This window comes from Achroia grisella, unplaced genomic scaffold (assembly GCF_030625045.1).
Source record: "Achroia grisella isolate CSIRO2021 unplaced genomic scaffold, CSIRO_AGI_Agris_v1 utg702, whole genome shotgun sequence".
Lineage (NCBI taxonomy): Eukaryota > Metazoa > Arthropoda > Insecta > Lepidoptera > Pyralidae > Achroia > Achroia grisella.
The window spans coordinates 2480242-2499730 of NW_026712999.1; the positions used below are offsets into that span (position 1 = coordinate 2480242).

Sequence of the window (19489 nt, forward strand, 5' to 3'; positions counted from 1 at the left end):
AAATAATATTAATTATCTTTTGTTTATTTTTCTGTATGAAAGAACATCATAACTAATTAATAAGCGTGTAATGAACAAACTAAACAAACTAAGTAATTTGAAATTTAAAAAGTGTATTAAAATATACATTAAAACCTAACATTTCAATTAATAACTCTGCATCCTAATGGTTTAATACTTAATTATCTATTCTAATAAAGTAAAACTTAGAGTTTGGTTGGTTGAGGGATGCCATTTATAGACGAAGTCATATGCTACATAATATAACGCTACGACCATAAGGAGGGGTGCATCAAAAGTGACTCAGATAAGTTTGCGCGGGTCATTTAGTAAATTATAGACCTCAAGGATCTTGAATTTGATTATGGTTGAAAATAAAAAATAAAACTTTGTGTGGCATTTTATATCTATGTAACTTGACTTGAATAAAAAAAAAATTAATACGTTCACATATGTTGTATATCAAGTTTCATTATAATTTCTTGGTCTTCTAAGCACATTTTTTTATATGGCCTCAAATTCAAATATCATAATATTTTTTCATATATACATATAGACCGTTGTAGGACTGCAGTAAATAAATAGGTACCTAATGTTAGCATATAAACTATAATTTCTGGTATAGCAAAACGCGAATATATAAACGACCGGAAATGGCGCCTATAGCGTTGAATGGGATACTGAAGGAGTTATACTGGCAACACTATTAGTCAAGTTGGATACTAGATTACTTTAAACACGCAACACTAATATTTATACTGTACTTTCTTATTTATTTATTTATTGTTGCACTGAAGTTACCGGGCTTTACATATCTGTACATGGTAATTAATCTTTATATAAAACGTAGTCGCTTTCGTTGTCTATTTGTCTAGATATTTTGATGGACGCTACAGATTTTAACGTAGTTTTTAAAAATAGATAGAGTGATTCAAGAGGAAGGTTTAAACGTGTAATACATGTACATCCGTATGAAGCCGGGGCGGCTAGCTAGCAGCACATATTTTGTAATTCACTAATTAACCAGCAGATGATTTTGATGAATGGCGGAACTCCTCCGTGCGTTTTCCAGAGTACTTTTTGCCACATAGAACTATACTGTGAAATAATCCGCCAAATCTAACCCTTCAAAACACAGTGTAAAAAGTAAGCTGCTTGTTGGCTGAAATAGGATTGATAAACATAGTATTATAGGCAGTTTTTAAATTAAGGAAGGGGTCTGCCGATAATGAATGAATGTTATGATTTTAATAATTTCTTAGTAGAAACAGCGTGACAAGTGATTAGTTTTCTTACCTATTTAATAGTTTAGTAGAAATATTTTTAGTTTTCTTACCTATTTAAGCCGTCATGAATTTTAATATAAGATATCACATAATGACTATATGTCTATGTGCTGTTCACGTATATAAGCGACGGCAGCCGCATGGCGCCTAAAATGTATCATATATCACTGTTTGCACAAAGTCTACTTCGGCAAAACATAAACATAATTTTAAACAAGCGCATGACGCATTTAAATAATCAAAGTTTCAATACATTTCAGACTAAGCATTCGACTCTCGAAGTCCTGTCATAACATTACAAAATTTTTTATTTAACAAAACAAACATGTTATTCTATATGACGCAATGTTACAAAGATGCTATAACTGTGTTTGTTGAAATCCAAATTAAATAGAATTCTTAAACTAGTTTTATAAGCATTGTTGCTCAGTGGTTTACTACCCAGACATGGACTCCTAGAGCCGTGAATTCGAGGCTGGCAAATACAAAACAGTTAAGTGTCAATTTATAGAACTGATGTAATCTTCAGTGATGGAAACACAGAGAATAATTTAATCCAATAACATTTTAAAAGGAAGGTAGTCGCTCTATTGCCAGCAATGTAGTTATTTACCCTATCAGGTCAACCTCCACACGGTCTCTCCTAGAAGCCACTGTGATTAGTTACTGGAGAATTTTTAGAAATCTATTATTTATTTAAACCGACTTCAAAGTAAGGAATTCCCAATTAGGTTAGGAATTCCAATTAGGTTTTTTTATTATATTTAGTAATATGGAATATTTTGATTTATAAACCTATTTAGTATTTTTTATTCGAAAATATAGGTTAAAGTGCCACACACTTTATGAAACCTTAACACGTTTTGGGGATAATGTGCATGACTTTATCCTCAAAACATGTTATTATTATTTATATAATATATTCAGTCTAGTTTAGATGACTTACCTATTTTTCTTGTTGAAGTGCGACCCCTTAAAATACATAGTTATGAAAGCAGTATATTTTTAATGTTATAAAAATAACCTATGTGTTATTCTTTTTGTTTTTACCCAATCTTGTTTTTGTAGTAATGCTCATGCTCAAACCTCTCTTTTTTCCATTATTGCTGTAACTGGAAACAGCAGTATAGACAGCACAAAAGCAAAACCATCCCGCCCAAAGAAGGACGAATGGTTATTTTTTATTTATTTATTTATTTATTAGAAACCAACAGCGTTACAATAAGTTTGGGTTACTTTAAGATTTCAGAACATCTAAATATCTAGCCGCATATTAATGAAACTATGATTAATGTTAAAATTTAAATGATGATAAATCAACAATGTAAACAATGTTTGAACGTTTATTATAAGCATTCACGGACAAGCGAAAGCACCTATCAAATGTAACAAATTCTTTCTTCTAACACGCCAACCCGTCCCAGCGTCATAAATTATTTTGTCAATTATATTGAATGTTTGCATACATTTGACAAAATAATTTATTACATTATTAAAATAAGTAATATGTAATTTAATAATTTATTACTATTTTTACAGATGTTTTCGAATAAAAATTATTCAATCAGCACCTACATTAATTCATAACTATACATATCATAAATAAAATTCTTCAGTCGCATCAGTATGTATTATATATTCAGGTTATTTTAAAAAATTAGTGCATGGATTTTCATACGGTATTCAGAAATCAATAGTGAAATTCCTGATGAAAGTTTAGGTAATTTTGGTAGGTAATATAAAGTTGTACTAACCCTGCGAAACCGGTTGTATATAACATAGACAAACATTGGGTAAACCCTAGTTTTTTTAATAACTAAAATGACTGTGTATAGCGAGTATAATGCCTACAAGCATTTTACTCGCTATTATGCACTCATATTACGTAAATTCTTTGTAAATTGTATTGTGAAGACATGATTATTTGTTGAAGAGGAATAAACAACGTTAATTTGCTTGTTTTGTAATCCGTACTCAGCTGAAGTACGGGGAACGAGTTCTGTAATAAAATAACAATGTTAAATATAATGCTTTGAAATGAAGTACCCTCAAGTAACAATACTTTAGTAAGGTAATTAACGGTCGAGACGTCCGTCCCGTACTGGGTTCACCACTCAAATGAGAAAATGCCTCTTGAAAATAAAACTCGCTATTACCTACCCTTAGCTTTTGTTCCATTTTTGAAAAAATATATTCTCTATTCAATGCGGCCAATGAGAACGGGCGCGGTACAGTACGTTGATTGGCCGACGACCTGAGTGCAAGTGGAAATAAAAAGTGCTTGGGTAAATGAGGTATTCTACCCTTTACTGGCGCATTGCTTTTGTATATTTTTGTTTCGCTCGGTTTTTCGTTTTAATTGCAGGCATGAGAGGATGTGTAAAGGGTTGTGGGACCTTGAGTGTTGCACGTGGAGGAGGCTGCGGCATCGGGGAAGCGCATTCATCTTGTTTAAATGGGGGAAGGGATCCTGTTTACATCCATGATGGTCGATGAGGGCTTTGTTTTCAAACTTCTCGATTGCATAATATCATTATAGCTGTTGCATATTTTATGAGTTGTTGTCTTTTAATAAATTTATGCGGGTTTATTTGGATCTAAGGTAAAAGTCGGTGTAGAATAACCTAAATATTTTAGTCTTGATTCTAATTTAATCAATTTGATTAAATTAAATCTTTAAATCTTTAATTTATTCATTAATTTAAATCTTTATGGAGGCATCTTACTTTTGGTGGTGGATATATTTGGTGAGGTGAGGGGAGAAAGAGAGAGGGGGGGGAGGTATTACTTAAATTGGTGTAACGTAATGTATAGATGGCCCCCTAAGCTTATGTATATAAATACTTTCGAATAAACCTGCTTGATGTTGGTATGTACCACTGATTATTATCTGATCCTGTATCATCGCCAGCAAAATTTTTATGTTCATTGTATAGAAACAGATTGTAGAAGATTATAATATTAGGTACTGTGGGACTGCCATATAATATTATGAAAAAATACCTTAATAAGACTAAAAAAATGTACCTGATATAATTTAAACATGTATTTTCAATATTTTGTGTGTTCAATTAATTTAGAACTAAATAAATATTGGATATTTTACTTTAAAAATTAAATCTTATAAGTTAATTTCCTTTTTTATATCATTATATGTGTAATTTTTATTAATAGTTGTTTTTAGTTTAATCATATTTAGGTATATATTTTTTATGTCATGTTTATTTTGTTTCAGGAATTTAGCAGCCGTCCGACCCATCCAGGGTAATAACAACTCATCCCTAGATATCATCACGGCGTTGCACAAGGAGAACTGCCACAGACTAGAGTACCTGGTCGAGAGGCAGAAACAATTGTGTTTACTCTCTGACAAAATGATACAGGTCTGTATTATTAACTATCGACACTAAGAAGAAGGTGGTATAAGATTTACATGTCTGATTAATTATTTGTCTGTGGTATTGTAACTTCTAAAATAATAGCTCCATTATAGTGCGGTTTTTATTTAAAATGTAAAGTATTCGAAATGTACCTTCTTTGCAATTTGTTAAATTATTTCTTAAATTAGCAGCTTTCTTCTTTCTCTTTCAAGACATAGACTAAAAACCACAGAATATGGCTTTTAATAAAATATACCTTTACGTTAAATATTCATTTGGATAGTATATGCAAAAGCATATTTATTAGATAGTGGTACCATCTATTGATAATAAATGATACGCCAACAATAAATAAAATATCCATACGGTGCTATCTAATATGTTTTTATAAAACTAACACATACAATTGTATTAGTTATATAAGAATATAATAGATGAAATATACGTACCTATTGAAACTATAGAAACCAATGCATTTAGAGAAATAAATAGCACGAAATCATTATAAAAAATATGGAAATCAGCCAATGTGTTTCTTTTTTAAAATACAGTAATACTTAATGGTGTAAAGGCGGTGAAATAGTGGCCCCATCTGCCCTATGAGTATAGATTGAATTTTCCTTGGAATAAACTAGCTACGGAATCCACCTGACATGGTCCATTGATATTAACAGATTGGTCCTTACGGAGACTTGATTATGGGTTCATGGTTAAGGTTCCACTACTATCAATCCCCTCTCTATGATGTACCTATTACCTATTGCCCTATTTTTATTTGCGAGTTTCTGTAAAAACTAAGGGATATCTTAATTTTGTAATGATACCGTGTAAAACAGTCACTATATTCCCTTTTATAGCTCACAATAAACCGGTATCGTACCTACTTTAAAACCGTCGCTTGTTAATAACAATTTGATTTCAGTACTTAAAATGTATTTAATTATCTTAAACGTTTAACTCGGTACTGTCATAAAATGTACCTTTAACGATTGAGAATCGATATAAATATATAAGTATATACTTATAGAACGTACACATGGATCTCTATTGCGTTCGTATAATGCAAATAAATTATAACTGCGTTGAAAAATAAATATAGCCTATTGTAAAAATAGAAACTTTAAATATAGATGGAAGAATATATGGCGACAATTAATATTTTAGAAAATGAATTAACTAACATTAAATAATATATTTATCTACTCGCATATTTAAAAAATAGATACATTAAAAAATTTTGGCTATTAATAAAAAGTATAGTTGCGGTCAAATATTTGGGGTTCAAGAAACAAGACCGTGCCAAGTTACAAAAATTTGTTGTAGCAGTTACTGATTGGTTTAGTAACTAGTACCTACGGATACTCGGTACGGTCGTTTCTTTTACAGGTCTCCTGGAGAAATAAACATCTAACGCAGTTTCGTCAAAACACATTTCTACGTTGTATAGACGTAATATAGTCCCGTGTTTTCAACTTTATTTAATAGACTCTTGTTCTGATTTTAGTGTAATGACATAAGAATAAACTTAATTAAACAATTTATTACTATTTTTAATTACTCTTAAAAAGAAATCCGTGTCTTTATATTTTGTTGTTTAATTTGTTAATAATTTTCTTACACGTGACATCGTCTGCACAAACTTTCATCTCCAATTTCACACGTTCGAGATTATTTTTAAAGATAAAAGATTACCTATATCCGGCCTCCTGATTGACTCGTTCGATGAAGCTGTAAAAGCCAGCTGCGGCCAATAGCATAAAATTGTTCGGGAAAAGGTAGGGATAGTAATTAAAATTAAGACGTGCATAAAGGCCGAAAGGTCCTATGTGAATTAATTATATTGAGATTGAGATACAGACAGACAGTGACAGACAAACACACTGTTGTTTATATATTATTAATACAAATAAACAAAACATACAAATATAACAAAAATAATTCCTTTCTAGTCTAGTATCTAGGGCAATCTTTTTTATATTAAAACGGCAAACAAGATGTTCAACTGATGGTAAATGGTAACTATCACCTATTCCATGAAAGTACTACAGACATCACACTATTATGTGACTGTCATTCCTGAGGACTAAGATGTCTTATCTCATCATTTAACATAGATTACAAAGTAATTTACACGGCGGGAAAAAGAGGTGACATTGAGATGTGATCAATGAGATTGAGACGAATTTTTACAAAGTCCACTCATTTAGTTTGTGCGCTAGATGGCGCTGGGTAATACTGATATACCTACGCTAACGAAGTTTTACAAAGTCAACTCATTTAGTTTGGGCGCTAGATGGCGCTGAGTGATACTGAAACACCTACACAAACGACTTTTTACAAAGTCTACTCATAGTAGTTTGAACACTAGCTGGCGCTGTATGACTCTGTAATCTAATTTAAATAATGACATGAATCCAATTATCATTCCAGGTTCTCCAAACTGGTGCGCTACAGGCCGTGGAGGAGTGTCAGCATCAGTTTCGGCACAGCCGCTGGAATTGCAGCACAACTATTGTTGAAAATTCTACAGATATTTTCGGCGGAGTATTGAAATTCAGTAAGTCATTTATACTAAAACGGAAAGTACACAAAGTTGCAGTAGGTAGGTAGTATTACACTATAATTTTTCTTCGTTTTCAATTCTCATGATTTCACTTTTTTTTATATAATAGGTCACCTATGTCTGTCTTCGTGATACAATCTACCGTCACACCAAATTTCATAAAGATTCATTCAGCCGCTAAATGGTGAAAAGATAATAAACTGATAGACATTTAGACTTCTATATGATTAACTAGCTGTTCCCGTGACTTCGCGTGGAATATAACTTTATTTTTCTAAAATAAAAGTAGCCTAAAGAACTAAAAATTATTTTGTTCATCTTAATTTATTCGTTCCATTAGTACTGATAGGTTTAAGTAATACATTTACATCCTGCATCATCACTTATTTTATCCCCATGGGGGTTGAATTTAACAAAATCCTATTTAAGTGAACGTCTTCATCATAGCTCCAATCTTTAATTTCAGTTCAATCAGTCGAAAATCTAATAAGATTTATACAAACTTTCGTCCCCTAGCTTATCCCCTTGGGGGTGGAATTAATCAAAATCCTTTCTTAGCAGATGCCTACGTCATAACATCTATCTGCATGCCAAATATCGGCCCGATCCGTCCAGTGGTTTGTGCTGTGCCTTGATAGATCACTATGTCAGTCAGTCACCTTTGAGTTATATAATAATAATCTCAGGATAATTTACACAGCACCATGTAGTCCCAAGTTAAGCTAGCTAAAACTTGTGTTATGGGTCTAGTACCAATAACTGATACATGTACATAGATTTTTTTTGTAAATAATCACATATTATACATAGAAAACACCCAGACCGATACAAACAATCATACTCATGAATACAAATGTGCCGTGACAGGAATCGAATCCGCGACCATCGGTCGTAAAGCGGTGTGCTAGACCGAGGTCGTCGTATAATTAGATTATATGCAAAATTTACAATTTTATGTTATATGAAATAAAAAATATTAAGTATAAATGAAAGATTTATAGGAAGATACTACTTAATTAAGATTAACACAAAGAGATTAAATAGACTAACATTATTTACTAGCTGCCGCCCTGGCTTCTCACGCGTGTATATATTATACACCTTCCCCTTGATTCACACTATACTTTGCTGAAAATTTTATTAAAATCCATAGCAAAGCTTGAAATATGTAAATGTATAGACAGCGGGAGTTACCTTGTTTTATACTATGTAAAGATATAGATAAATGAGTGAAGTGAAGATCCATAAAGTACCTAATATTATTTCGTTATTAAAAAATCATAATAAATATAAGACCTTGAGAAGTTATAGATAAAATTGCAGTTGGACTTAATATGGCGACGTGTGTTTTTTATCTGATTTTAATTAATTTTCGTCGAATTGAAACCATGTCAGGTTATAATCAAGTTATTATCAAAAAATACCACGAATAACGATGAATATCCAAATATTAACTACGAGTATATGAGTCACAGTGTCTTTTCCAAACTAGACATTAGTAGACACCTTCAAACCGCGATGACACTCTAGATTTTAATAAAATATTATTAGAAATTTGGTTATATAATTATCATTATGATTATAATATGTGCAATAATCATAATCGTAATTATATAACCAGACTAAAGAACGTTAGATACCAGACATATTTTCTAAAGGTAGACTGTAAAAGACGGCAGCAAGGCCACCTCATCCTATTCTTCTTAAAGTAGGAGCCGCGTTTGTGTCGGATGAACCGTTTGCCATATGCCACGATCTTCCATCAACCTCTTTAGGTACCTCAGTCTCAACAATTTCACTCACAAAATAAGCGCTGTAAGCTGTGTTTCGGTTGTAGGGTGCAATTAGGCAGTGAATTTGTAGGATAAGAGATAATAGTTTTGGAGTGACAACGTATGAGTGATACGGATGTAACGTTCACGAACACGGATAATTTTCAGTTACCATGACGTAATGTAGTTGATGGTTATCACTAAGGAGAACTAATCAAAATATGACTTGATTTAGAAGTAAACATTAAATAGACAGACGAATATATTAACTTTGCTTTATACTGTTATAATAGAAGAAGAAAAATAAGATAATATTCTAAAAGACGTAATTATTACGAAACAATCGTATTATGCATTTATCTTGAATCTAGGCGGAACGCCACAATAATCTGATCCATATAATTATCAAATTTCATGATAAAAGTTCTTGGAAACAAATTAATTTGGTTATGTAGTATTTATCAATTGATAATTTTATATTAATGTACTTGTTATTATTGTTGTGAATTAAATTTCATCCATCTGGTTTCACAGATTTAGACACTTTAATTGCGCATTAGGCGCTGTAGACACAGTTTCTTCGTAATGCTTCGTACGCCTGCAATACAAATATTTAAATATTTTGGCGTTTTTATACTATGCATGTATTATACCCGTATATATAAATATTTCTGTTGAATTATTCTATCTATTGCAAAAAACGGTACTAAATCCATTATGTAATTTAAAGGATTAATACACATAGCAGTAGCGAATTTATTTATATACAATGTACAAAGTACATTATTTATTCAGTTTCTAATATTTAGGCTGTGTTACTACAGTCCCGATCACTGGTAAACTGAAGAGCAGAGGGTAGTTAGTAAATTATAAGCAGACACATTCGTCTACCTTCACAAGTCTTCGTTTGTTGCTAGTACTGAAACCCGTTCAATACTCATCTCGGCACAATAGCATATACGCAATGTAATTTCATATCGTAACTTTATTTACTCATACATATACTTGGAAGCCAAGAATAACATATAAAACGTGGTAAGGTCACGTGTTTTCCTTAATATTACGTGGAAATTATAACCGCGTGGAATTTAAAAAGTGTTTTGCGTTAGTTAGTAAGTTGTGTTGCCTAATTAACATAAAATAATGTGTTATACAAAAGCAGGGCACTAGAGGAAGCTGATAGTGGTGATAATGTAATTGAAATAACAAACAAGCTGACGACTCATCGTGGTCCGTCACCGCCAGCTATGTAAATATATACCTGAAAATGATTATTGTCTGCCTGAAGGTCTAAGATCGGAGTCAAATCATAAAGTCTTTGTACCCTGTAATTTCAAACAAAGTAACTGCTTATTTTGTTTTGTTTTACAAACAAAGTAACTGCTTATTGATAGCATGAAATAAATGAGATTATAAAAATGAGACTACTTTCTATAAAGATTACTCACGGGCACAGGCAGAGGCATTTCCATCAGCATCCATTAATAAAACTGCACGATAAAATAGTCTTAAGTGCTTTTATGATTCCAATATGGAGAAATGTCATGATTAGTAAATAGAACTTATTGTAACAATATACATTTTGTTACAAACTCTCCCGAGATCTTAAGAACACTACACAAACTGAGAGGGCTTATGATTGCCACATGCCCTTTGAAGTGGCGTCAGCGACGCTTTGTAGAAAACCTGTCAGTCATCAGCGGTTCCATTGTTTGTTTTATCTGAAGTTCAAGGGGATTCTAAATGTAGCAAATTGGAAATACAGGTTGTTAATTTTTAGATGATGAGTTTGAAAGGCATGGGGGAACTCCTTAGTTCACTGATATCCTTTTTAGTAATTAATATTAATTGTAATAGAATCTGCTTTTGGGAATTATTAAACTATAGATCATTAGTTGTTACCCGTAAATAATAGTCCGATTGTAACAACCAAAAACTATGGTCTATAAAGAAGTATATATATACTTAGTCTTTAAAAGATAACAAAGAGGGATTTAAACAGACGTACTTTCGAAATTATGTTATTATGGATATATTAATTTTTGAACCTTTTCTAACTTCGTTTGATAGAGCCAATATTGGTACAAGTCTGACCGGCGTCAAAAAAACTTTGTCACAATTTACATTTCAGATTTCTGGTTACTGAAATCACAGATACATACTGAAATAGAAAATAAAAACTATATTAATCCAAAGAGAACTCAGAGATGGCGGTAAATTTGTCCATTGCACTGTTGTATAAAAATATATATACATACAGCGGTATATCGAGTGTTTATTTTTATTTTTCAATTATCAAATTAGTAGAGAGAATGAACAAAAAATATTAAACAAAATCAGTCAATGGGCGAAAATAGAAACTGATAGATATTTTTAAACTGAAAATATACCTTCAACATTAAATGAGTAAATCCGTCTCACATGCCACGTTTATAAGCGACTTCAACGGTTTTCATGGAATATACATGGATTGTTTATTTTGAAATGTCGATAACTGGCCTCACGTGTAGTCCTGTTGACTGAGCTGCTCAGTATGTTTATTGTAAACCACTAATAACACGTCCAGTCTACGCTGACCTCCAAATCTTGTGGACACATCAACAGTCACAAACCCGGATTTGGTATGATGACTTGAAGAAGGGTCTACATATCTGGATAGTAGCGAACTGAATGGTCAATGAACTTAGTGTCTACTGAATTTAAGATTTTTTTTTATTTTCGCCCTATCTTTTTCTTATTATTTGGGGTCGAACCAGTATCTTTCTAAATCATATTTATTATTTGTAAACTCTGTCGACTTCTCTCTTTAACTTTTCTTTCTTTTACTGTCTAGAAATATGTCTATTAGTAGAGTTATTTTAAGCAAAACGAGTAATTCTAGAAATTGCTGTAAATTGTTCAACTGTAATTGTTACTTATTTTACAAATTATTTATTATTATTCTAATTTTCTATTTCGAAGTATGTTTTAGTGATAAATTTAGGTTCCGAATCTAACAAAACAATAATTATAAAACCATCTTCATATTAAATATAAAATTTTAGATTGTATACAGCAATTATTATTCTTTGGTATATTAAATCACCTTGAAATTGGAACACTAAATAGTTTTGTTGTGGAAAATTTTATGTGGATTTTCCACATAAAATTTTTCACAACTTTATGTGGAAAATTTTATGTCACACTTTGTACTCGCATTTTCAAAAACTATTATAAAATTATATAATTTCTATTTTCAGAATCACGAGAGTCAGCATTTGTACATGCGCTTTCTGCAGCTGCGCTAGCACATACGGTAGCACGTGCTTGCAGCCGAGGAGAACTCAACGAGTGCTCCTGCGATGCCCGCGTGAGAAAACGCACTCCGAGACACTGGCAATGGGGAGGATGCTCTGAGGTGAGGTTTTCTGTCTTCACGTCAGGTGTCTAAAGAGATAGAAAATGCTCGAATGTTTCATTTATCTACTCTACTCCACTTTTAAAACTCGTCTATTGTCATACATTGTATAAAGATTTTTTGAGATATTTAAATCCATCCTTCAAATAGTACTAGGACTACTTATATCCTACTCTGGATTGTGGGTGTGGTGGATGACCCGTACGTAATAAATTGATAGAAAAATAATGTTATTAATAATTTAGTTTTCATTACTCTCGTCTCTTACTACTCTTATTTTCAATTACAGGATATTAGATACGGAGAGATGTTCAGTCGAGACTTCATAGATTCTAAAGAAGACAAGAACACGAACGAAGGGCTCATAAATTTACACAACCACGAAGCTGGACGAAGGGTAATATAGACTTTTTTAAATTTGAACACAGTCATTACCTATAGTAATATTGACCTTTTTTAATCTGAACACGGTCCTTATCTATATTCATAATAAATAAAAATTAAGTGTCTTCCTTATCCCATTTATTATTGGGGTCGGCGTAATTTTTTTTCTCTTCCATTCATCTCTTTCTTGTCATATCATCTTTCACACCTTCCTCTGCCATTATAGCCATTCACATTCATTTGTAATCTTATTCCTACTAACAGTAGTCAATATAGAAGTTTGTGAGGATAATTAAAAAAAGATTATCTTTATTATCCAAATGGCAATCAGCCACAGTGTATTTTGAAAGAAACTTTTTTCTTTGTATTTTCGAATCTATATGAATTAAAAAAGATATAATGCCACCTAAAAGGATGACAACTCTCCTATAGTTCTCTTGCTATTGCGGGTGCTCGTAGACGGCGATAATCACTTACCATCAGTTATACCGCAAGGTCGTTTACCCCTATGATATAAAAAAAACAACTAGAGATTTAATACATAGATTAGCTGCAGTTAACTCGTGCAGCACCGTAAAATACAGGTAGTCATAATTTTATCTATTTTTTTCTTTATTATAAAAAATGACGACTCATGAGAGTTACCACGGGTATATATCATTTAAGCTGCATAAAATATTCTATTAAATTTCAGGCAGTACGCGGTCGTATGCAACGTGTTTGCAAATGTCACGGCATGTCCGGGTCGTGTTCGGTTCGCGTGTGCTGGCGTCGACTGCCTCAGCTCAGGTTGGTTGGTGATGTTCTCACCACCAGATACGAAGGGGCTTCTCATGTTAAGGTAAACACAATTATTATTATAAACGGGAGTTTTTTATTGCTGATAATGGAATGGTTCGCTTGTCTGTGCTAACGGTTTACGCTGGCGAGGTAGTGGAGGATGATAAAATGAAAATGAGGTCAGGTCGGTTAGCTCGTCGGGAGAAATTCATCAGGAACTTATCAGGATGGTTTTCAGGCTATCATGTACATTAGCATGTACACTGCTAGCAATGGATTCATTAGTCCACATTACCAATAATCACCTTTCCCCTAAAGGAGAAAATTATGAGGATTTGGATGTGTTTATTCAAAATCTCGTGGACAGATTGTAATGAAATTTAGTGTAAGAATAAAATGATACATGAACACATTTTACCTAAATTCACGCAGGTAGTGCCTCGAGATTTAGCTGGTGTAATAGGTGTTATGTTAGAGTTGTGATTATTTATTATATTAATGTTCTATTATAACAATACTATTTTGATGTGTAAGATTATAGGATTTGAAAACATAAAATGGTATTAAATATAGTATTTATTTAATTAAAATTTTTCGCAGATTTAGGACAACCACATTATCGAGAATAAGAGACTCGACAACATATAAACATATATTTACATACCATGATTTGTAATCAATGAATTATTTTGGATTTATGCTGTTTGGTATTTAAATTGAATAATGTTTTGTTATATTTTAGGTAGTAGAGAGAAAAAGAGGCAAAAATATAAGAAAACTAAGACCACTGCACTCTGATATGAAGAAACCTAATAAAACTGATTTGGTGTATTTAGAAGACTCTCCTGATTATTGTGAACCCAATGAGGAGTAAGTGTATAGATATAGTATATATGTACTTGTATGTAGTTTACAATTCACGTAATACAGAAGGATTAGCGATTGTTAATACTTGTAATGGGGATATCTCTTTTGCGGTACCTTTACTAATAATGTACCCTAACAGATCAGCTCCTACGTGATCTCCGCTGAATCGTAGTTAATTCCTGGTGGATTAACAATCATAATAATAAATACAAATATTCTTATTGTGCAAGAAATCGAACCCGCAACTATTTGAAGTAAAGCATTATGCTAAACTAGACTATTATTATGGATTTATCGTGCGGGAGACGGGTCTATCGTATGGCAGAAAGAGAAACTCCGAACAGTTCTCGGGACTGGTGACCCGGGTGTAGATTTATTATTCGGCCCCTGGTCTATGTATGTCAACATACCTACACCGCTCATGTTTTTCTCCGTGTCCAGCCAAATGTGGTAGGAAGCTACTAGTACATGTCTAGATACATGTTTTAGTATGAGATCTTACAAAAGATCTTGCCTGTTTAGAACTAGAGTAATTTCGCTAGTATAGCTTTCGTTCCCACTTCGACCGCATATAAGTAAACGTTATAGCTATTTTTAGTTTTTTATATGGATGGATTATGTGAAAGATGATATGAATAAAAGAAGGGTATGCTCAGATATAACGACCGATAGACAGCAGTGGAAGAGAATGACATATTGCGCCGACCCTAAATTATGGGATTAAGGCAAGGCAATGATGATTCGTAGTCAATTTTTAAACAATGTTTTTATTTTCAGACTTGGCATCCTAGGCACCCGTGGTCGTACTTGCAATCGCACCTCTGCTGGGCTTGATGGTTGCCGCTTGTTATGCTGCGGTCGTGGGTACCAAACTAGGGTTCGCGATCACGAGGAGAAATGCAACTGCCGCTTCGTCTGGTGTTGCAAGGTTCATTGCGAAGTCTGCCGGTTTAAAAAGGATCATCATGTTTGTAATTAAAGTCTATTTTCCTTTGTTTATGTAAACAAGTTGCTCGTTGCTACCTGTGTATTAATGAAGAAATTTAGATCAAACCTTCTCTTTATAATATATATATGTAGCCAGACGCTGGAGTTGTCAATTCTGTCATTATATTCTTTATACGGAGATCTTTACTTTTCTGAACATTTTTTTATATAGAAACACTGACAATTATAAACAATGGAAAAAGAAGAATTGGCCTTCAGGTGCAGGCGTCCTGATGTAATCCGCTTACATACATTCATTCGGCGATTTATTTTTGTTTATGTAGATAACAGTTTCTTGTCTAGCTATTTCAGTTTTCATTACATTTTAACTCTACAGCCACCTTAGTCCAAGATATTATAGAATCTATGTTTGTGTGATAGATGGCTTTGATTTATAGAACTACTTTACGCCTCTCCTGAAGAAGTCTAACTTATATTTCGATGGAAATTATGAAACTGGGAGAATATTCCGTGACTTGATGGCTTGTATAAATCATAAAGACCTCTAATTAGTGCTAATCCACTTACTGCTTAGAAATAACACTGAAAAGTATGTGTCTATATTCAATTGGTAATACAAAACAATTTGTTGACAATATATTTGTAATAATCAGGGGCGGATCTACCTAAGGGCTTTTTGGGCTGGAGCCCAGGGTCCCGAATCGATATTTAGAATATAAAAAAATATCTAAAATGTTAAAAAACCTATCATAAGGTTAGCAACCAACCCATGCAAGTGCGCTTCTATCAAAACAAATGGGGAATTTCTGGTCGCTTGTTTTTGGTCTGTGTATTTTTTTAGTTAAGTAATTTAATTAGGTAGGCCCCTAAGTAGATTTAGCCCAGGGCCCCACAAATTCACGATCCGCCCCTGGTAATAATTATAAAAAATCGACGATTGTCTCCATATTCCAGAGAAATGTTATATGTATTTGCTAATAATATTGAAAATGAATAATAAGCGTGTTAACGTATCTTAATATATAATGTATGTTTCCGTCGCAAATAAATATACTCGTAACTTGATATCATGAAAACGAATTCTTGCCAATATTTCATGAAGCAATATATATGGATTGTTATAATTTTAGGTAATATTAGTTTCTTTTGTGGTGAAGAATAGAAATGTAGCATTTACTTTCATTTGTTGTTCTTTCCTGGCAATACTATGTAATATGGCGAAAAAGCGATAGCTTGTTCTTTAAACGAATATAAAGAAGTTTAGAAATATAACGAATAATCTATTTTATCTGTCTAAATAGTTACGTATCTTTCTATTTATTTAATTAATTGCCTATACTATTGTATTAAAATAAAAATATCTCTTTTAATTTAACAGACTGATTTAGTTAGTGCTAGAGTTATAAAAAACTTAATATTAGCTTGTATTTTTCTGAACATAAGCTTTAAAAATATATACAGTATTACTAACTTATTTTATTTTATGTTGTTTCAATGTACAAAAATTTGTAAATAAGCATTTGTTAATAGAAATCTAATTAGTGATTTTAATTGTAATGCAAAATTAATGCGAACTAGTGTAGTAGGTACGTAATTTTATTTATATATTATAATAAATGTAAATACCTATCTATAATCACGTACTTAAATAATAGGAATGTTATAATTTTATTTTCTACCTCATGGAAATAATTTTCATTAAAGCCATATTGATATCAATGAATTGATAACAGTAATGATGATGCTCTTTTATGATAAGTGTCTATAAGTCGTGATAGATGTAAATATAAACTAGCTACATAGGAATATAGTGTTAGTTATTTATTGTATTAGATTTGTGATAGAGTTATTCCTTTTAGTAGTACTTGATAAAATACAGTAGTTTTTCATACATGCTTATGAAACTGGAATTTTTAAATATAGAACGTCAAGGGAGATTCTTTGTATTACATTCTCCTTCATGACCTTATGACTATAAATGGTTACAATAATTATATATTACAATGAAATTTATAAGAAATCAGTTGGTGTTTGTGAAGAAAATGATGTGTGCGTTAGTTGGTAATTGTGTTCATCATAACATTTCCCTGCCGTACGATTGTAAAATGTAAAATCTCGCAATTAATTGTAAATATTATTAATAATGTAAAATAACATCTTTTTAAAATCGTCTTCGTGTCTGTCATAGTATAGATGTATAATGTCAAATTATTAACTGATAAAAGTTCTATTACATAATATGTCAGTAAAACAATACAGTTTACTAAAACATTTATAGGTACATCGTAATATATCGGTAATATGTTTTTTTATTAAAAATAATGTAAAGAAAATACACTTATTATTGAATATTTTTTTCGATATCTTGGTGAAATGGTAATAATATTGGTGATAATTGCTATTAATTACTATCAAAACAGTAGGATATTGTGACAACAATGAATGCAACCCCAATATTTACCAATTTTCGATATGACATGTATTACTCGATGTAAATGAAATAAAATAAATGTATTAGGAAGAATATTGTTTGTGTCTTATTTGAACAATGTCAAATTGTCTGTTAGAGATGTAAGTAGTGAGAAGTTACTATGCGAGTAGGTACCTTAATTACAGAACAGTAGGCGTTAATATACATTGAACATTTTTGTCGCACACTTATTTATTTATTTATTTAAACTTTAATGCACAAATACAATATATAAATACATATGGCGAACTTAACTCCTAAGGGAGTTCTCTCAGAGGAACTCTACCAGTGAACCATAAGGCAAACTGAGAAGTTAGTAAGCGGCGCATTATAGATTATAAACATTTACGTAGTAACTTACAGTGTAAATTTAAAATAAATTATCTGTTAATCTAAGCAAAATTGTATCTGTATTTATACTAATTAGAACCTTAATAAAGTTTAAATGTTTAATTTGAATTAATTATGGTCAAATTTTGATCACTTGCCGACAGGGACGATGGGCTCATATTAATATATCTTCTGGTTCTTAATTATCATTCTATAATCACGTCCTAAAAGATAGTGAAATGCTATATATATTATTTTACAGATAAAACATAGAAATGTTGATAAGAAAATACCTATATAAAAGAATTTTATATCTAGATAAAAAATAAGTCAAGGTTAATTAATCTGGAGTAGGTAGGAAGAAATCTACGCCTACTTATTATCAATTATCAGGTAACTAAATATATTGCAGACTAGTTGTTACTCGTGTCGTTATCCGAGTGCAATATATTTTTTTATTTATATTTTTGAAATAAAATTAGCCTAAGTTAATTTAACCTTTTAACATTAGCGCGTGAAAATCCCGTCAACCAGTCTGGCCTTTTTGGAGATTAGCAAGAATAAACAGACAGACAGATAAAACTTTATAAATTAAAATTACAGATGTAGGTACCGTATATACTTTAATATGCGTTTCAAGAAAAGCTGTTAATTTGAAATTACAAACAGACACTTCAATTTTATTTATTTGTATAGATTCTTTCGGATATTGAATAAAATTTTCCACCAGACCACCTACATTTTTTTATAGGTACAAGAACGATCAACTACGAACGTGAAGATTAAAGTTAGGTGGCCCATAAAGAATTAACATCGAATGGCTGGGCGTATAATCCCGTATCTGACTAATGCCTCACATAGGGTCTTGTAATTCACAATGTGAGTACATTCTTCAGTAGAGCTAACGAGTCGTAGGCTCGATGGCTCAATGCAAATGTAAATATTATTCTTCGTCTATTATGTAATATGGAAATGGAATTACGATATCGCTATGAAATTCAGGGAAAGTGAAACCATTCTTGCCAGCTGGTTAATGTTTACAACTTCTTGTATCACTATTTTTATACCTTACTAGCTATACCTGCGACTTCGTCTGCGAGGAATTTAAATTTATTTTTCTAAAATTAAAGAATTTATTCAAAATAAATGTAAACTAAATTACTCCTTATTACATCAGCTACCTGCCAAAAAAAATCCCGCCAAAATCGGTTCAGTCATTTCGGAGATTATCCGAAATAAACATACAGACAGATAGACAAAAATCATAAAAAATGTTATTTTGAAGTATGTACCGTATTTATATTCATATGCA

The 19489-nt window shown here is 31.8% G+C and overlaps 1 protein-coding gene across 1 annotated transcript in view; it reads left to right on the top strand.

Annotated features, from left to right (window-relative positions):
* LOC131850079 (protein Wnt-1-like) overlaps nt 1-17901 on the top strand; it is an 84245-nt gene extending 66344 nt beyond the window's left edge. The window contains exons 2-8 of the mRNA XM_059200231.1: nt 4522-4669; nt 7097-7223; nt 12241-12398; nt 12688-12795; nt 13477-13623; nt 14305-14432; nt 15207-17901. Of these exons, the coding sequence (XP_059056214.1) occupies nt 4522-4669; nt 7097-7223; nt 12241-12398; nt 12688-12795; nt 13477-13623; nt 14305-14432; nt 15207-15408 (1018 nt within the window). The 3' untranslated portion in view covers nt 15409-17901. The remainder of the gene's footprint in view (nt 1-4521; nt 4670-7096; nt 7224-12240; nt 12399-12687; nt 12796-13476; nt 13624-14304; nt 14433-15206) is intronic.
* The last annotated feature ends 1588 nt before the right edge of the window (nt 17902-19489 follow it).